The following is a 16381-nucleotide window of genomic DNA, read 5'->3' on the forward strand; positions in this document are numbered from 1 at the left end:
GCCTGACGCAACAGGGCCCAGGCCTCCAGACGCAACAACCAAACTCCCCCAGGATACCCAGACCACCCCTTTACACTCTTTGGCCTTTGCATTTGCCTAGCTGCAAAATGAACCCTTAATCTATTGCAACCCCCGTTGACTGGCAGATAAAGCTAGGGGGAGACTGTGCGGGAGAGTAGCCTATTCCCTCTGTCTCTGCTAGTGAACTGCATGGAAATGAATCCAGCCTTCTCCCGGAATTGTATTTTTGCCTCTAAGCTTCTTAGGAGAGTAATTTCAGCCAAACGAGACGAGCGCTCGTGAATGAAACGTGTGGACCCTGTCTCTGCTCTCTCATCAGCTTGTTCAAAAGATTGTTAATCTCTAGTGACAATCTCTGCTTTCGCTGCCTTTGCAGTGTCTCCGTTTGGTTATTTGTTTCTAGGCATATTAAAAAAAAGATTGAGGAAAGGGAAGGAGGAAGGGGGAAGGATCGTATCTTCTTTGAGCAGGTACAGCTCTGTAGAAAGGAGCTGGTCTCCTCTGCCTCTCGCAATTGGGATGGTCAAGATTAGAGACTGGAGCTTCAAGGAGTAGCCGAGTGAGTCTGTTACAGAACAAAACAACCAATGGTCTGGTGGCACTTTATAGACTCACGAAACATAGAGATGCAATTCAAATGGGAAAGGCTCCTTTTGAAAGGCACGCAATGCGTCGGCTAAAAGCCGTGTCAATAGATAGCAAAGAGATCTTCCTGCCCTGAAAGCCAAGACCGGTTTTAAAAACGGGAGCTTTCGTTCTTTTAATAGGACGCTTTGGTTGGTTGTTTTGATTTACATGGGTTTAAACATTAGGGGAAGGAACACAGAAGCGACATCATAAAACTGCTGACTGCCGTCTAAACCATCCCATGCAAACTGCATTAGCCTAAATGTAATAGAAAGAACGTGCATGTTTGCGTGTACGTTACTGACCTCTGTTGAACGGTTTTAAGCTAAGGACCCTGTAACCTCAAATACCAGGTTGCTGCTCTTACAAAACAACCGTGTATTTATTTGTCTCTCGCTTTGGCGTGCGAGGTTTATCTTTAATGAGGAGATTTGTGATCTTTTAAAAGCGATGGGTTGGAGTTAGTGAAATAGGAGGCCAGGGTCCTACAAAGATGTCTGCCTACAATGAACTAACAAGGAGAAATTCCTGCTGAGGTCAAAGCTCATTTGTTTGGGATATTTAAAAAAGAAATTAGATGTATTATCTCTGAGCGGTAGATTGGCAGTTTCCAGAGGAAACAGTATCCCGCCACTACCATGCAGTGTCGTCCCATTTTTTTAAAAAAAGTTCTACCTGTTGAAATGGGAAAATAAATGAGGAGTTAAAATCCAACACAGCTGCACTGAGTGGTGTTTCCGTTTGCTAGTCTTGGTCACAAACTGCCCCATCCCCATCAAAGCCAATTTCAAGCCAAAGTCTCAGGTGAAACTTTACAAGACAACTCCCCATTGCAGACGTGCACCTTCCCTTTGCTATTTTCTCCCTCCAGGAGGAAAGCAAGGCCCCCCGCCCCCGAGCCCTCTGAGAAAAGCAATTCCCCCTGGATAGTAATCCGCAAGAGGGCTGTTGTCATAATTCCTATCATGTGAGATTCTTAAGGCAACACTGAGAATGGACCTCGCTCACACACAAAATTGTTTGGAGCAAACGCTCCCCCACTCCTGGGGCTTAGAGGAGAAAATCCCAAATCTTCAGATCTGAAAGCGCAGCGAGAGAGGGAGCAGAAAAGTCTGCCGAATTGCCTGCACCACTCTAAAGCTGCTCTCTGATTCAGGTTAAGCTTCTCTTTTTATTGCAGATTATACAGATCGGCTCCTCCAGCTCTTCTCCGTTATCCTTTTAACACATTTTGCTCTTTCTCGCTGCTTTTTTGGGGGGTGGCGTGGCAGGGGTTTGCTAAAGATGGGCACATCCTCCAGCTGCAAACTGGTTTCTGTTATGTTTTCTTCCAGCGCCTCCCGGCCCTGTTCAGTCTGGACCCTTTGGAAAGTCCTTCGCCCCGGCAAAAAGGTAAGAAGTCATCTGGTAAAGGAGGGTGGGGATTTTTTCTCCCTCCGGAGCAGAATTTACATCTCCAGACCTAACCTGGGATACCATCCCAGCACTTCTGAAACTGGCTGGGGCAAAAATTAAAATCCCCCAAGAAAATCTGACAACTAACTTTCTTGGCATTTCCAAGGTAAGGAGAGTTCCCAAAGAAAACTACACAACCACCGCACACGTGTCCATCCTCCTTATTTCTGCCAGCCGACAGGGTGGATGTAAAACAAGGCTCTCCTCTTTGGTGTATTCTGCTTTCTTGACTTGCTTTTATACATTCTCAGAAAGCCATTTTAAAATAGAGTATCCCTTATAGCGGGTTTGTCTATTGGAATCTTAAGTCAGATGTTACGAAAAGTATCTATGGAGACCGATTTTTTTAAATGCCCTAACAGCCGTGCAACATTCTCTGGGATTGGGGATTTTTAAACAGAGAGGTTTTAAAAACTGCACTATTCATGCTTTTGTGATTCTTAGTAATTTAACCTTTGCTGTATCCTGATGCAAAGATTGTAAATTGGCAGGGGGCAAGATGGCTTAAAATGGCACAAAAATATTGAATTGACAAGGATGTTTTTGAGCAAATGGAAGAAAAAATTGTGATTTAAAAAAAAAAAATCTAATTTTTCCCCTCCAGATTTAAACATCAGATTACTAGGAATCTAATCAGATTTTTTACAGGCATCTTAAACAATGTTGTTCCTGTAATTATACTGACAAAGTAATAAAGGAGAAATTCCTACTGGTTTGAAGGAGCTAAGGTTTGATTAGAGAACAGCAGATTTTTTTTGTAGGGTGATCTATCGTATTCACACAACCTGGGCAATTTGACCCACTGTGAACAAACCTTTTTAACTGCCAGGGTGGTGAAACACTGAAATAATTTGCGTAGGGCGGTTGTGAAATCTCCATCACTGGAGATATTGAAGAGCAGGTTAGATAAAAGAATTCTATCAGGAATTTTACCCCTCAAAAGCTCATGTTGCCTATCTATGATTTGTAATAATATTCTACAGGTCAGCTCAATTATTTCGTTTGCTTCCTGACCATGTCTCTCGCTTTTTATTCATTTAAAAATAATTATAGAAACCCAGAGAATAAACTGCAATATCTATATATTTAACATAAACAATCCTGATGATTGTCTAATAATATTGTGTGTGTAGCTATATATACAGATTGAGATCCATCTCTAGAGAGAAAATACATTCGTACATTTCAGGATCAAATCCCCAGCGATTCATGGCTTGTTTTGGATCAGAAAGAAGCTTAATGCTAAGCAAGCATTTCCGCTACATCACTGCCAAAAGTTCTTCTACTCAGCTATTCCCCTGGACAGCCCCTGAAGGAGGGAAGCCTGATTTCCCAATTACGTTTATGGACTTTAATTCACACTCATTTTGTAAAATCCTCAAAACCTCTTCCACATGCTTTGAGCTGTTTGAAGGGAGTTTTCAACACTCAACACCAGGTTTCCCTGCCTGGACATTCTGCAAAACTCCCTTTTAAATCCCTCTCAGGGCTTCCCCACATTGTTTAGAGTGGACTTTGTTGATTTGTCAGCGAAGTCACCAGAATGATTTGTATGAACGATTGGGAAGAAAAAACCTTGAAACTGGTTCCATTTTAGGGGAGGGGGATTTATAAAGACACTCACCTCAGCGCAGATGCTGGCGTTTCAGATCTGAGCGCTACTGATGCTAAGTGCTGCATAAGCACCAGGTAGCAACAATAATTCATAACTCAAGGTCACGTTTTCAATGGTACCCAAGTGACTTTGACTTTGGGGGCCCTTTTAAAAATACCGGACTTTACATTCCCCTATTACTTAAGCGCTTCTGCCAACTTTACCCTACATTTGTCGGCCAAAAGGAAAAAAAAATGGTTCCTAAAAATACATTCCAAGGCATGTTAAGAACATCAGAGCGGCCAGACTGGGTCAGAGCAAAGGTCCATCCATCCCAGTGTCCTGTCTGCCCCAGAGGGAGGGAACACAACAGGGAATCTAGTGATCCAAAGTGAGTTTTCCCCGTAAATTAACACCCCAATTTGCTCTAAAAGGCTCTTTCTGGATTTCCCTCCTCCACTGGGCTCTGGTTTTGATTTACTGTGTGTGGTGTGGCGGGGGTTGTTTTTCTGCTCAGATGGGTGTTTCTCCTGGTCAGATCTTGGAAATGCAAAAATTCCTCCATGTCCTGTTTGCACATTTCTTGCCGCTTTAGAGGCAGCCGGAGCTGAAGGCTGGGTAGCAAGGTGCTAATGAGTTGCTAAGTGTCAGTCTAGCGGTTCCTTCCCCGCCTGCCTTCCACTTGTTTGCAAGAACCCTCAGACACCTACTAGTGCCAGAGGGCGGCCGCCTGCGATCAAGGGGCAGTGCTGGGAGGAAGTTTGGTTTAATCCTCATTGGTTTTTTAGATCACCCCCCCCCCCCCGTTTGTTTTCCTGGACACAATAGGAATGGCTTGGATCCCCCCCCCCCCCAAGAGCAGCTCCCTTAAGAGCTGCAGCACAGGCCACAAATCCTGGGGCACTGTACGAACAGCAGCCCCCGGCGGAATGAAGGCTGCCGGACGCGGCAGGTCCCGATTTGTTCTGATGACAGGACACCAGAGCCAAAAGGAGGCCAATCTAGTGCCCTGCACCTCCCCGATCAGAGACGTTCAAGCAGCGAGCGACGCCATCCCAGGCGGCCGTCTTTAAGAAAGACGCCCAGGCTGGAGGTTCAGGTGGGGTAGAAAATGGGCCCCTGCCCCCCGAAGGGTGGCCCATCTGCAAGGCCTTGTTTGTGGCTCGCAGGGCTGCGGGGAACAGCTTCTCACGCCACCCCCAAAGGCACCGAACTGCAGGAGGAGGGGGGCTTCGGCCCTCAGCCACGCTCCCGACTTGCTTTGACGGTTTTGGAGCCAGACTCTTGCTCTTTCTAATGTGCGGGCCTGGCCACTGTAGGTTAACCCCTGCCCCTCGCCTCCAGACATCTGGCAGCCACTTCAGGGCCCGTCGCCGGGTGCTGCACAGAGAGTGAGGGACTCTTGCCCCAAAGAGCTGACAATCAGAACCGAAGTGGGAGAGGAAGCCACGGGCAGCGCTGGGACTAGCCCCAGGTTCCCAGCGTCCCTTCGCCCCTAGAGAACTGGTCCCACCCCACTGGGCTCCCACCACCTGCCCACATCCAATGGTTCCCGTAGCAAAACCCTGCTCCTCAAGGGGTGGGTTTTGCTGGCTGGGGAGCACTAATTGCTCGCTGGCCCCCCGCCGGGTCGACGGGAGCTGCCGAATGCTGGTGAGAATGAGCCACCCCGGGGCTGACCCCCCCACTCTTGTTGGGCAGGTCTGTGCTGTGCCCTCACGCAGCCGGCTGGCCGAGGGGCCGGAGCGTCTCTTTTCAGTGGTGCCCCAAGGGGTAACCGGAGCCTCCGCTCCCCTGGAGGTGTGAAGCCCTCGGCCGCCTTCTCTCCCATTGGACGAGCCTTCTCCCCAGCTCCCCCGCAGCCTCCGGAGGAGGGGACCACAATCTCCGGGTGTGTCTTTTCCTCTCCCCACCCTGCAGCCGGCCCGGGAGGCTGAGCGGATCGGACTGACCCGGCGACCCAGCCCTCGGGGGAAGAGACGGCGCGCAGGCCGAGCGGGGTCTGAGCATGATGTCCTACATCAAGCAGCCTCATTACGCAGTCAACGGGCTGACCCTCGCGGGCCCAGGCATGGACCTCCTCCACTCCGCCGTGGGGTACCCAAGTAAGTGCCTGGCCGGGGTCCTGCCGCCCGAGGGCCAGGGAGGAGGGAGCAGGGGGTGGGTCGGGCCCGCCAGAGAGCAAGCAGGGGAAATCGGCCGGGAGTCCTGCAAGAGAAAGCCCTGCCGGTGGCACATCCCGTCCGCTTGCTGGGGGAGAGGGAGTGAAAGTAACTGGAGCCAGGGGACGAGCTTGGTTCTGATACCCAGAGCCAACAGCATCTCTTCCCGGTCAGCTCACAGGCGGCCGCCAGTCCACACCTGCAAGAGACTCACAGCAGAGCCCGGTAGCATCGTGCTAGCCAGCGCGGCGGCTGCTTTACGGCACCGACAGCCGGCGTTAGAACTAGAGCGAGCGAGTGAGCGCGCCGGCTTCTTACCCTAAATGCAGCCCCGGCGCCTGCTCCCGCCACACGGAAGGAGCCAGGCAGCCAGTTGCTCTGGACAGACTGGGAGAAAAGCCAGTGGGGATAGAGCGAGAGCGAAACAAACCAATTACTGCTCTGTCTACACTGCTGGGTTTCTGTGCAAGAAGCCTTTTGTGGAAGAGTTCTATGCAAAAGCCTCTTGCGCAAAAGCATGTCCGCGAGGTTCATCTCTTTTGCGCGAGAGCGCGTCCACACTGCCATGGACACCCTTGCGCAGGAAAGCTCTGTTTGCCATTCACAGAATGGCCGTCGTACCACCTGTGCTTTTACGGATCGGCTCTTTTTGCGCAAGAAACCCTGGGGAGCATCCACACCTGCCTTTTTGCGCAAGAGCTGTAGCGCAAAAAGGAAATCTGGCTCGTAGAAGGAGGTGTACCTACACCGCCGAAAGCCTCTGTTCTGGCGACTGGCGAGTCTTGCGCAAAAAGGTGCTTGAAGTGTGGACACGCCGCACGTTTTGTGCAAAACCCTTGTCGTGTAGACGTAGCCAGAGCAAAGCAAACGAGGTCGGGTCATTTCTCGCGCTCTCCGCAATCAGCGTAGTTTGCCCTCTCCGGGTCGCGAGTGGGAGAAAGCAGGCGTCAGAGCGCAGCCGTCCCCAGGCCTAGTCTGGGTTGCCATGCACGGGGGAGCTGGCGCTTCCAGAGGTTCCTTGGCTGGGGATCTGCCGCTTTGGGATGTTGCCATCCCCGCGCCTACGTCCCTCCCTCATCGAAAGGCGCTTTCCTGGCCGCAAGCAGCTGGTCGTCCCTTGGGTTTGGCAAAGAGTTAAAATAAACAAGCCCACCAGGAACCGGAACCGGAGCTGGTGACTTGTTTACAAAACTCAATGTGCATCATCAGTGTAAATCAATTGCTCAAAAAACATTGCCCAGTACGCCGCCTGGCCCCGGTGTGCCCCGGTACGCCTCCTGGCCCCGGTGTGCCCCGGTACGCCTCCTGGCCCCGGTGTGCCCCGGTACGCCTCCTGGCCCCGGTACGCCTCCTGGCCCCGGTGTGCCCCGGTACACCTCCTGGCCCCGGTGTGCCCCGGTACATCTCCTGGCCCCGGTACGCCTCCTGGCCCCGGTGTGCCCCGGTACGCCTCCTGGCCCCGGTGTGCCCCGGTACGTCTCCTGGTCCCGGTACGCCTCCTGGCCCCGGTGTGCCCCGGTACGTCTCCTGGCCCCGGTGTGCCCCGGTACGCCTCCTGGCCCCGGTGTGCCCCGGTACGTCTCCTGGTCCCGGTACGCCTCCTGGCCCCGGTGTGCCCCGGTACGCCTCCTGGCCCCGGTGTGCCCCGGTACGCCTCCTGGCCCCGGTACGCCTCCTGGCCCCGGTGTGCCCCGGTACACCTCCTGGCCCCGGTGTGCCCCGGTACATCTCCTGGCCCCGGTACGCCTCCTGGCCCCGGTGTGCCCCGGTACGCCTCCTGGCCCCGGTGTGCCCCGGTACGTCTCCTGGTCCCGGTACGCCTCCTGGCCCCGGTGTGCCCCGGTACGTCTCCTGGCCCCGGTGTGCCCCGGTACGCCTCCTGGCCCCGGTGTGCCCCGGTACGCTTCCTGGCCCCGGTGTGCCCCGGTACGCCTCCTGGCCCCGGTGTGCCCCGGTACGCCTCCTGGCCCCTGTTTGCCCCGGTACATCTCCTGGCCCCGGTGTGCCCCGGTACGCCTCCTGGCCCCGGTGTGCCCCGGTACGCCTCCTGGCCCCGGTGTGCCCCGGTACATCTCCTGGCCCCGGTGTGCTCCGGTACGCCTCCTGGCCCCGGTGTGCCCCGGTACATCTCCTGGCCCCGGTGTGCCCCGGTACGCCTCCTGGCCCCGGTGTGCCCCGGTACGCCTCCTGGCCCCGGTGTGCCCCGGTACGCCTCCTGGCCCCGGTGTGCCCCGGTACGCCTCCTGGCCCCGGTGTGCCCCGGTACATCTCCTGGCCCCGGTGTGCCCCGGTACGCCTCCTGGCCCCGGTGTGCCCCGGTACATCTCCTGGCCCCGGTGTGCCCCGGTACGCCTCCTGGCCCCGGTGTGCCCCGGTACATCTCCTGGCCCCGGTGTGCCCCGGTACGCCTCCTGGCCCCGGTGTGCCCCGGTACGCCTCCTGGCCCCGGTACGCCTCCTGGCCCCGGTGTGCCCCGGTACGCCTCCTGGCCCCGGTGTGCCCCGGTACGCCTCCTGGCCCCGGTGTGCCCCGGTACGCCGCCTGGCCCCGGTGTGCCCCGGTACGCCTCCTGGCCCCGGTGTGCTCCGGTACGCCTCCTGGCCCCGGTGTGCCCCGGTACGCCTCCTGGCCCCGGTGTGCCCCGGTACGCCTCCTGGCCCCGGTGTGCCCCGGTACGCCTCCTGGCCCCGGTGTGCCCCGGTACGCCTCCTGGCCCCGGTGTGCCCCGGTACGCCTCCTGGCCCCGGTGTGCCCCGGTACGCCGCCTGGCCCCAGTGTGCCCCGGTACGCCGCCTGGCCCCGGTGTGCCCCGGTACGCCTCCTGGCCCCGGTGTGCCCCGGTACGCCTCCTGGCCCCGGTGTGCCCCAGTACATCTCCTGGTCCCGGTGTGCCCCGGTACGCCTCCTGGCCCCGGTACGCCTCCTGGCCCCGGTACGCCTCCTGGCCCCGGTGTGCCCCGGTACGCCTCCTGGCCCCGGTGTGCCCCAGTACATCTCCTGGTCCCGGTGTGCCCCGGTACGCCTCCTGGCCCCGGTGTGCCCCGGTACATCTCCTGGCCCCGGTGTGCCCCGGTATGCCTCCTGGCCCCGGTGTGCCCCAGTACATCTCCTGGCCCCGGTGTGCCCCGGTACGCCTCCTGGCCCCGGTGTGCCCCGGTACACCTCCTGGCCCCGGTGTGCCCCGGTACATCTCCTGGCCCCGGTACGCCTCCTGGTCCCGGTTTGCCCCGGTACATCTCCTGGTCCCGGTACGCCTCCTGGCCCTGGGTTTGCTACAAAAACTGGCCGAGCGCTGCACAATGCTGGGGTCAGGCGTCGCAATGCGCTTTTGGAAGGGGAGCACTTTAGAAAACTCCATTCCCTCCTCCCAAAGGCGAGTGCCCTGGTCAAGCCCTTGCGTGGGCGTCGACTTGGCCCCGGTGCGGCGCGGTGCAACTGAGGCAGACGCCCGGCCAGGAGGGCTGTGGGCTTTGGTCCGAACGGAACATGCCTTGTGCTCCGGGGCTGAAAGCTCCCTCCCTCCCTCCCCACCTGGAGCGCACGCTGTCCTGAGGGCAGGTGAAGGCCTGGTGCACTGCCCCTTGCACGCCCAGTGCACTGCCCCTTGCACGCCCAGTGCACTGCCCCTTGCACGCCCAGTGCACTGCCCCTTGCACGCTCAGTGCACTGCCTCTTGCACACCCAGTGCACTGCCCCTTGCACGCTCAGTCACCCTGGTGCAACACGAGTGACCCTGGGGGTGGCAGCATTTTGCCCTTGTTTTGCCTGTTGCCTGCCCCCCTCCCCCGGTTGCGGTCTATGACTCAGCCCAGCCGAGCCCTGGGGGGGTTTCGAGGCCCCCCTGCCCTTTGTAATGCTGACACCGATGTGCCCACAGGACAGGTGGGAAACTGAGGCACACCGTGATGCTGGCCCAGGTCCTCCAGATTCATTGATCCTGAGCTTGGTGGTCTAACCACTAGACTCTCCTGCCTCCTGAGTCACGTTTGGCTTCGCTATAGCCGAGCTGTCTCCCAGATCTGGGGACAAGGGAGCAATTCAGCCCCCAGGCAGGCGTAACCGTCTCCCCTCCCCCCAGCCACCCCACGGAAGCAGCGGCGGGAGCGCACCACCTTCACGCGGGCGCAGCTGGACATCTTGGAGGCGCTGTTTGCCAAGACCCGCTACCCCGACATCTTCATGCGGGAGGAGGTGGCGCTCAAGATCAACCTGCCGGAGTCCCGGGTGCAGGTGAGGATGGCGTGACCCTTGGGCAGGCAGGTGTGTGTGTCTGCGGCTGGCCACTCTTCCCCGCTGCATGGAATTGGAACTGCTCGGCGTGTGTCATAAGCCCTACATTGCTGACAGCCAATGGGGAGTCTCCATTACAGAGCGCTGAGGTTGGGGATCAGGTCTGAATTCTGTGTGCAGCTCCCAGAGGCTGTGTGGGACTAGCTTGCAAAGGAGGCAGAACAGGAGTTTACGTCCTCTTTGGGGCGCCACGAATGTGCATGAAGTAGGGCGGGGGTGGCCAACCCGCGGCTTGTGAGCCCCATGTGGTTCTTCACCCCTGAAAGTGCGGCTCGCGACGCCTCCCCCGCAGCTCGCAAAGCCGCCCCATGGCCCCTACAAACGGTGCATGGCAAGATGGTAGCGGCCGGAGGGAGCCAAAAAGCCTAACCCGTGGTTTTTAAAGGGGCAGCACCCTTTTTTTTTTTTTGCTCAATGATTCTGGTGCGGCTCTTCGCGTTTTTTCGGCGATCTTTGTTTAATGGGTTGGCCACCCCGATGTAGGGGGTGTTTGTCCAGCTCTGGAGAGGCAGGAGGGGGCTGCGCTCCAAGCCGTGTGGGGCGGGGCGGGAACTGAAGGCCAGGGAAAGGGCCAGGAGCTTTGGGGGTGGCTGTGCCGGGCAAACTCCCCGACTCTTTGCAAAGTAGCAGGGCTCTGTCATGGCCCTGGGAGGGCTGCAGTGAGTGTCTCTGCTGGATAGCGCCCCCTGCTGTGCCCCCTGCCCCTTCCTTGCCCCACAGCGCCCCCTAGCGCTGCCCTGTGGCTTTGGGGTGTGGGAGGGGACGGCCCCCCCGCTGTGCCCCCTGCCCCTTCCTTGCCCCACAGCGCCCCCTAGCGCTGCCCTGTGGCTTTGGGGTGTGGGAGGGGACGGCCCCCCCGCTGTGCCCCCTGCCCCTTCCTTGCCCCACAGCGCCCCCTAGCGCTGCCCTGTGGCTTTGGGGTGTGGGAGGGGACGGCCCCCCCTGCTGTGCCCCCTGCCCCTTCCTTGCCCCACAGCGCCCCCTAGCGCTGCCCTGTGGCTTTGGGGTGTGGGAGGGGACGGCCCCCCCTGCTGTGCCCCCTGCCCCTTCCTTGCCCCACAGCGCCCCCTAGCGCTGCCCTGTGGCTTTGGGGTGTGGGAGGGGACGGCCCCCCTGCTGTGCCCCCGTCTGCTCCCTTTTCACGCCAGTATCGCTGCCTCTGCACGAGGGGTCGGGCTGGCACGACTATTGGTGAAATATCCCCTCCCGCGCTGGCAGAAAACCCTGCGGGCAGCCCGCCAGGCCGTGTTCAAACGGGACCAGGGCGTCTGCCTTTGGCGTCGGGGAACGGAACCACGACGAGCTCCGTCGGTTTGGCGTTCCCGTGTGGGCAGAGCACCCCCCCTGCATCCCCCCCCCCTGCATCCCCCCCTGCATCCCCCCCCCCCCGAGTCTCCCCAGACCCTGCGCGTTGGGCCGGAAATCAGGCCAGGTTTAAAAGCTCGGAAGGAGTGAAACTCGGGCTCTTGTACAATTTGCTAATTGGCCGCCCCCCTCGGTGCCCCGGAGGAACCGGGCCAGGGCTCCCCGGAGACGCTTCCGGGGGCGTTCACCCCCCAGTGCCAGCCCAGGATCCAGAGTCCCAGTCCCCAGCAGTAGCAGAGCTGGATTCTCCCTGGCTCCTCTCCGCTTTCCCGGCTGCACGAGAAATTCGCCCGACTCCTGCCCGGAGCCGCTAGTGCTGGGACTGGACTCTGGCCCGGGGGGTTCTGCCTCGCAGCTGAGTCAGAGGGACACCCGCTGCCGGGGCCCGGGGGGGACCGGGGGGGCCCAGCGGCTGGGCTGTCTGCAGCTAGACCAGGCAGGCGGCCGCCTAGAGGGATGAGCCGGCCCGGAGCAGGCTGGGCCCGGCCTTGATGGCTGTGAGTCACCCCGGAGAGCCTTGAGTCTTGGGAGTGGAGGTTGCCCAAGAACCAGCGCTAGGCTAGGGGGAGGGCAAATTCCAGGCGGGGTGGAAGGCAGCGTGTGTGCGTCTGTGTGTGTGTCTGTGTGCTTGTGTCTGTGTGTGTGTCTGTGTGTTTGTGACTGTGTGTGTCTGTGTGTTTGTGTGTGTGTGTTTGTGTCTGTGTGTGTGTCTGTGTGTGTGTCTGTGTGTGTGTCTGTGTTTGTGACTGTGTGTGTGTGACTGTGTTTGTGTGTGTGCATGTCTGTGTGTGTGCGTGTCTGTGTGTTTGTGACTGTGTGTGTGTGTTTGTGTGTGACTGTGTTTGTGTGTGTGCATTGATAGCACCACTGCCCTCTACTGGAGGGACTCAGCAATGCCCCGCTCTGTGTCCTAGGCCCTGTACTGCTAAGGTTGGGGAAGGATTCAGGGAGGCGGGCCGGTGAGAGGGACTTTAGCATGAGGAGTGTGTGAGTTCTGCCCTGCCACTGCCAGGAAATCCCCAGCCCCCGGAGTATCTGGGGCAGCAGGGTGCTCGGGGGGTCGTGGGGCTCAGCCAACACTCACGAGGGGCTTCGAGACGCTCCGGGAGCTGGGGCAGGACAACCCCCGCTCTCCCCAACACACAGCAGGGTCGGTCCCGTGGGCACCGAGGGCGGGCGGGACGGGGGGGTTGCCGCCAGGCCAGGCCAAAGGCCCCCCTGCCCTGAACCCGGGCGCCGTGACTCACCCCTCTCCCCGGGGCAGGTCTGGTTCAAGAACCGGCGGGCCAAGTGCCGGCAGCAGCAGCAGCAGAGCAGCGGGCAGGCCAAGGCGCGCCCGGCCAAGAAGAAGAGCTCGCCCGCCCGGGAGACCAGCTCGGAGACCAGCACCAACGGGCAGTACAGCCCCCCGCCCGCCGGCCCCTCGGGCACCCCCAGCTCCACGGCCAGCGCCACCGTCTCCATCTGGAGCCCGGCCTCCATCTCCCCCATCCCCGACCCCCTGGCCTCCTCCGCCACCCCCTGCATGCAGCGCTCCGCCGCCTACCCCATGACCTACACCCAGGCCGCCGGCTACCCGCAGAGCTACGCCGGCTCCTCCTCCTACTTCAGCGGCCTGGACTGCAGCGCCTACCTCTCGCCCATGCACCCGCAGCTCTCCGCGCCCGGCGCCGCCCTCAGCCCCATCGCCGCCCCGTCCATGGGCAACCACCTCAGCCAGTCCCCGGCCTCCCTCTCCGGCCAGGGCTACGGCACGGCCGGGCTGGGCTTCGGCACCGTGGACTGCTTGGACTACAAGGACCAGGCGGCCTCGTGGAAACTCAACTTCAACGCTGCAGACTGCCTGGATTACAAGGACCAGAGCTCCTGGAAGTTCCAAGTCTTGTGAGGCGGGGGGACCGCCCTCCGCACCCTCCCCGGCCCCCCTCGCCCCTGCCGGGGGGTTCCCCCTTTCCTGGCCCCAGGGCGGGGAGTCCCCTCCGCGACTGGGCTTTCGGTGGCTGAGCCACCCTCTCTGGACACGAAACCTCTCGAGGAATCTCAGCCGGCCGGCGCGGCAGCCCCTGGCTCCGGGGGCCGGGGGGAGCTGGGATTAGCCACGGCCGGCCTTGGGGGGAAGCAGCCCCCCCAGATGTTCTGGCACCGGGGTTCTGTACTTGTGGGGTTTCTCTAGCCCTGGCCTGGTCCTTCGAAGGAACGGCGGGTGACTGGAACAGCGCAGCTTTGGGGGGCTAGGTCCAGGCATGTGCCGCCAGGACGCCCGGGCTCTATTTCCAGTCCTGGGAGGGGGGAGAGGGTTAGAGAAGTGGGGACTGGCCGGCAGGACTCTGGCTTTATTTCCTGCTCAGCCAATGGCTGGGTACCACCCTGTGCCTCGGTTTCCCCTTCTGTCATGTCCTCCCTTTGCAGGGGGCCGTGGGACCTCTGGGCAAACAGCTTTGTGCTTGGCATCTGGGGCAGGGGGCCCAGGACGAGGGGGGTGTCCCGAGGCCGCAGCCCCACCAGGACGGCTTAAGGAGCAGCGGGCTCGCGGCCCAGCTCTGCCCCACTGGTGGGGAAATGTGACACCGGTTCCCACTGTCCATCGCCCCCCGTTTCCCCTGGCCCCTCCCGGTTCCCAGCCAGGCAGGGCCCCGAGCCCAGCGGACTGGACTTGGTCACCGCCGGGACCCGGCCCTCTGGCACGCTGCGTAACGCCGCCAAGGGTGGGAATTGGCGTCGCTTTCGAGGCCTGATTTGATTCCCCGCTGCCGTGCACGCGCCTTTTCACCAGCGCAGGAGAGGCGGGAAGGCAGAGCAGCAGAATTCCCGTCCACACCTGCTCCGCATGAGTGGGTGCACGACGATGGAGAACTCCCACGCTGCTTTTCTAATCAGACCGCTTCAGCTGCTCCCCTTTCCCAGGCTGGCTGGATAGAAACCCCCCCAGGGATGCAGGGGAGTTGGTTCCGCTCTGTCTCTGGCTGAGGCGACCCCCGGAGATCTGGCTGGGCCCGGCTCCTGGGGACGTGGCCCTTTTGCTCCGGGAAAGGTTCTAACATGAGAAGCCACCTCGCCACACACGGCGCCTGCACCGGACTCATTTTCCTTGCCGGGGACTCGCGTTTGAATCAGCCACCTTGCAGATCATTCCGGGGCTCGAATGTCTCCTGTTGCCTCGTGTAATCAGTGTCACCAGTGCAAAACACTTGTGATCTGGCAGCACGTTGCAGGGCCGTATTTTGAATTTTTGCGTGTAAATAAAACATGACAAGTTGTGAGTTTCACGTAGGGCTATTCTGTAGTTCTTTGTTTTTAAGCAGCCCGTCCCAGCAACAATCACGGTTTTCACCTTCACAGACGAAGGCCGTTTGTATTTATTTTTTGGCTGAATACCTCAGTGGATTTAATTTCTGCCCCAACCGTGTAGCCGCTAATGTGGCCATATCCCCCTCTATTGGGCCTAGCTGTTTTTATTTTCACGCCTCTAGCTGTGGAAACATTTTATTTTTTGCTTCCCCCCTCCAGCCATAGGTTTGCTCTGATTTTTTTTTTCAAAAGAAACGGGCAAAAAAATACAATCTGAGAAAATAAATCTCTGTAAAGAATTTGATTGTTTTTTGTGTGCACTAAAATACTGGCTTAAAAAGAAAAGGGTTATTTTGTAAGTTGATGTGGGTGGCGGGTTAGCCTAGTTTTGTTAGGTCTTACACTCCGATGTCTGTAGGAGAACAGCATTTCAGTGCAAACTATTTTGGGTGACTTGCTATTTATTCTTGTTCTAGCGAGAGGCAGTTTCTTGTACCAGCCCCAAATTTTGGTGGTTTAAAGATGAAAAAAAAAGCAAAAAAAAAAAAAAAAGGCAAGCAAGCATGAGAAACGTTTCACAAATAAAACAAGCACGTGCGGAAGACTCAGTTCTGGGTTGGCTCTTTTGGTTCTTGCAGTTGCTAACCTAAGCCCCGAGCCTGCCAGGTGCTCACGCACCGTGCGATGTACCATGGGAGAGAGGGGTACCGCCCGCCTCTCCGCTCTGCCTAGAAGCCCCGTTCCAGCTGCCACCGGCCAGGTAACCCCATGGGAACAGCTCGGGGCTGCCCCTCGGGCCCAGCTGGGAGCAAACGGAGTCACTCGTGTCACGAAATCGCCTGCCTCTGCTTGGGGCCCCCGACCTCGCCCTCAGCTGTGCAGCTTCACCTCCCCTGTCGCTCTCGCCCTCCTGGGCCCCTCCCCTACTGGCTTTGGAACACTGGGGGAAACTGAGGCGATCAGGAGCCAATCCCGGCCCAACAGCCCCACTCTCGCCGGGGCAGGGTCGGGCCAGGGTGCCCTCCTCCCGCTGGAAGAGGGAGCTGGAATCCCTCGGACAGTCCCGTTCTTTGTGGGGGCTTTTCAGCCTCTCCCATGTCAGGTCACAAGGCTGTGCAGCAGCAGCGCCCCGAGCCCCCGCCCCAGCTGGGCCCCCCTGCAGCGTCTCTGTCGGGGTTCCCCGCCCCAGTGTCCTCCTGCCAGACCCCGCTCTGCCTCCCGAGCCGGGGAGAGAACCCGGGCCCGCGGGCCCCCTCTTCTAACCAGCTTCTGCGCCTCTCCCACAGTCAGGGAGAGAATTGGGAGTGTCTCTCCCCCATCCTCCCCTGCGGCACCCGTCATGGCTGGGGCTTGAGCGTGGGGAGGCAGGAGGGGAAACTGAGTCACGGAAGGGGCGGTGATTTCCTTAAGTCCCCTGAGCTCGGAGTGGGAGGGGTCTGGGAGCCAGGGCACCTTGGACCCGTTTCTGGCTCTGAGACGGGGGTGCAGGGTCTCTCCCCAGCTCTGGGAAGGGAGGAGTGTCTAGTGGTGAGAGCAGGAGGGCTGGGAGCCAAGACTCCTGGGTGTTATCCCTGCTCTG

The 16381-nt window shown here is 59.1% G+C and overlaps 1 protein-coding gene across 3 annotated transcripts in view; it reads left to right on the forward strand.

Moving 5' to 3' along the window:
* Positions 1–15625, forward strand: part of CRX (cone-rod homeobox) — a 29197-nt gene extending 13572 nt beyond the window's left edge. For all 3 annotated transcript variants that reach the window (XM_075917813.2, XM_075917812.2, XM_075917814.2), the window contains exons 2-5: positions 1983–2040; positions 5618–5802; positions 9938–10089; positions 12779–15625. In XM_075917813.2, the coding sequence (XP_075773928.1) occupies positions 5706–5802; positions 9938–10089; positions 12779–13402 (873 nt within the window). In that variant the 5' untranslated portion in view covers positions 1983–2040; positions 5618–5705 and the 3' untranslated portion in view covers positions 13403–15625. The remainder of the gene's footprint in view (positions 1–1982; positions 2041–5617; positions 5803–9937; positions 10090–12778) is intronic.
* The last annotated feature ends 756 nt before the right edge of the window (positions 15626–16381 follow it).

The sequence above is a fragment of the Pelodiscus sinensis genome, chromosome 18 (assembly GCF_052426305.1).
Source record: "Pelodiscus sinensis isolate ZL-2025 chromosome 18, ASM5242630v1, whole genome shotgun sequence".
NCBI classification, from domain to species: domain Eukaryota; kingdom Metazoa; phylum Chordata; order Testudines; family Trionychidae; genus Pelodiscus; species Pelodiscus sinensis.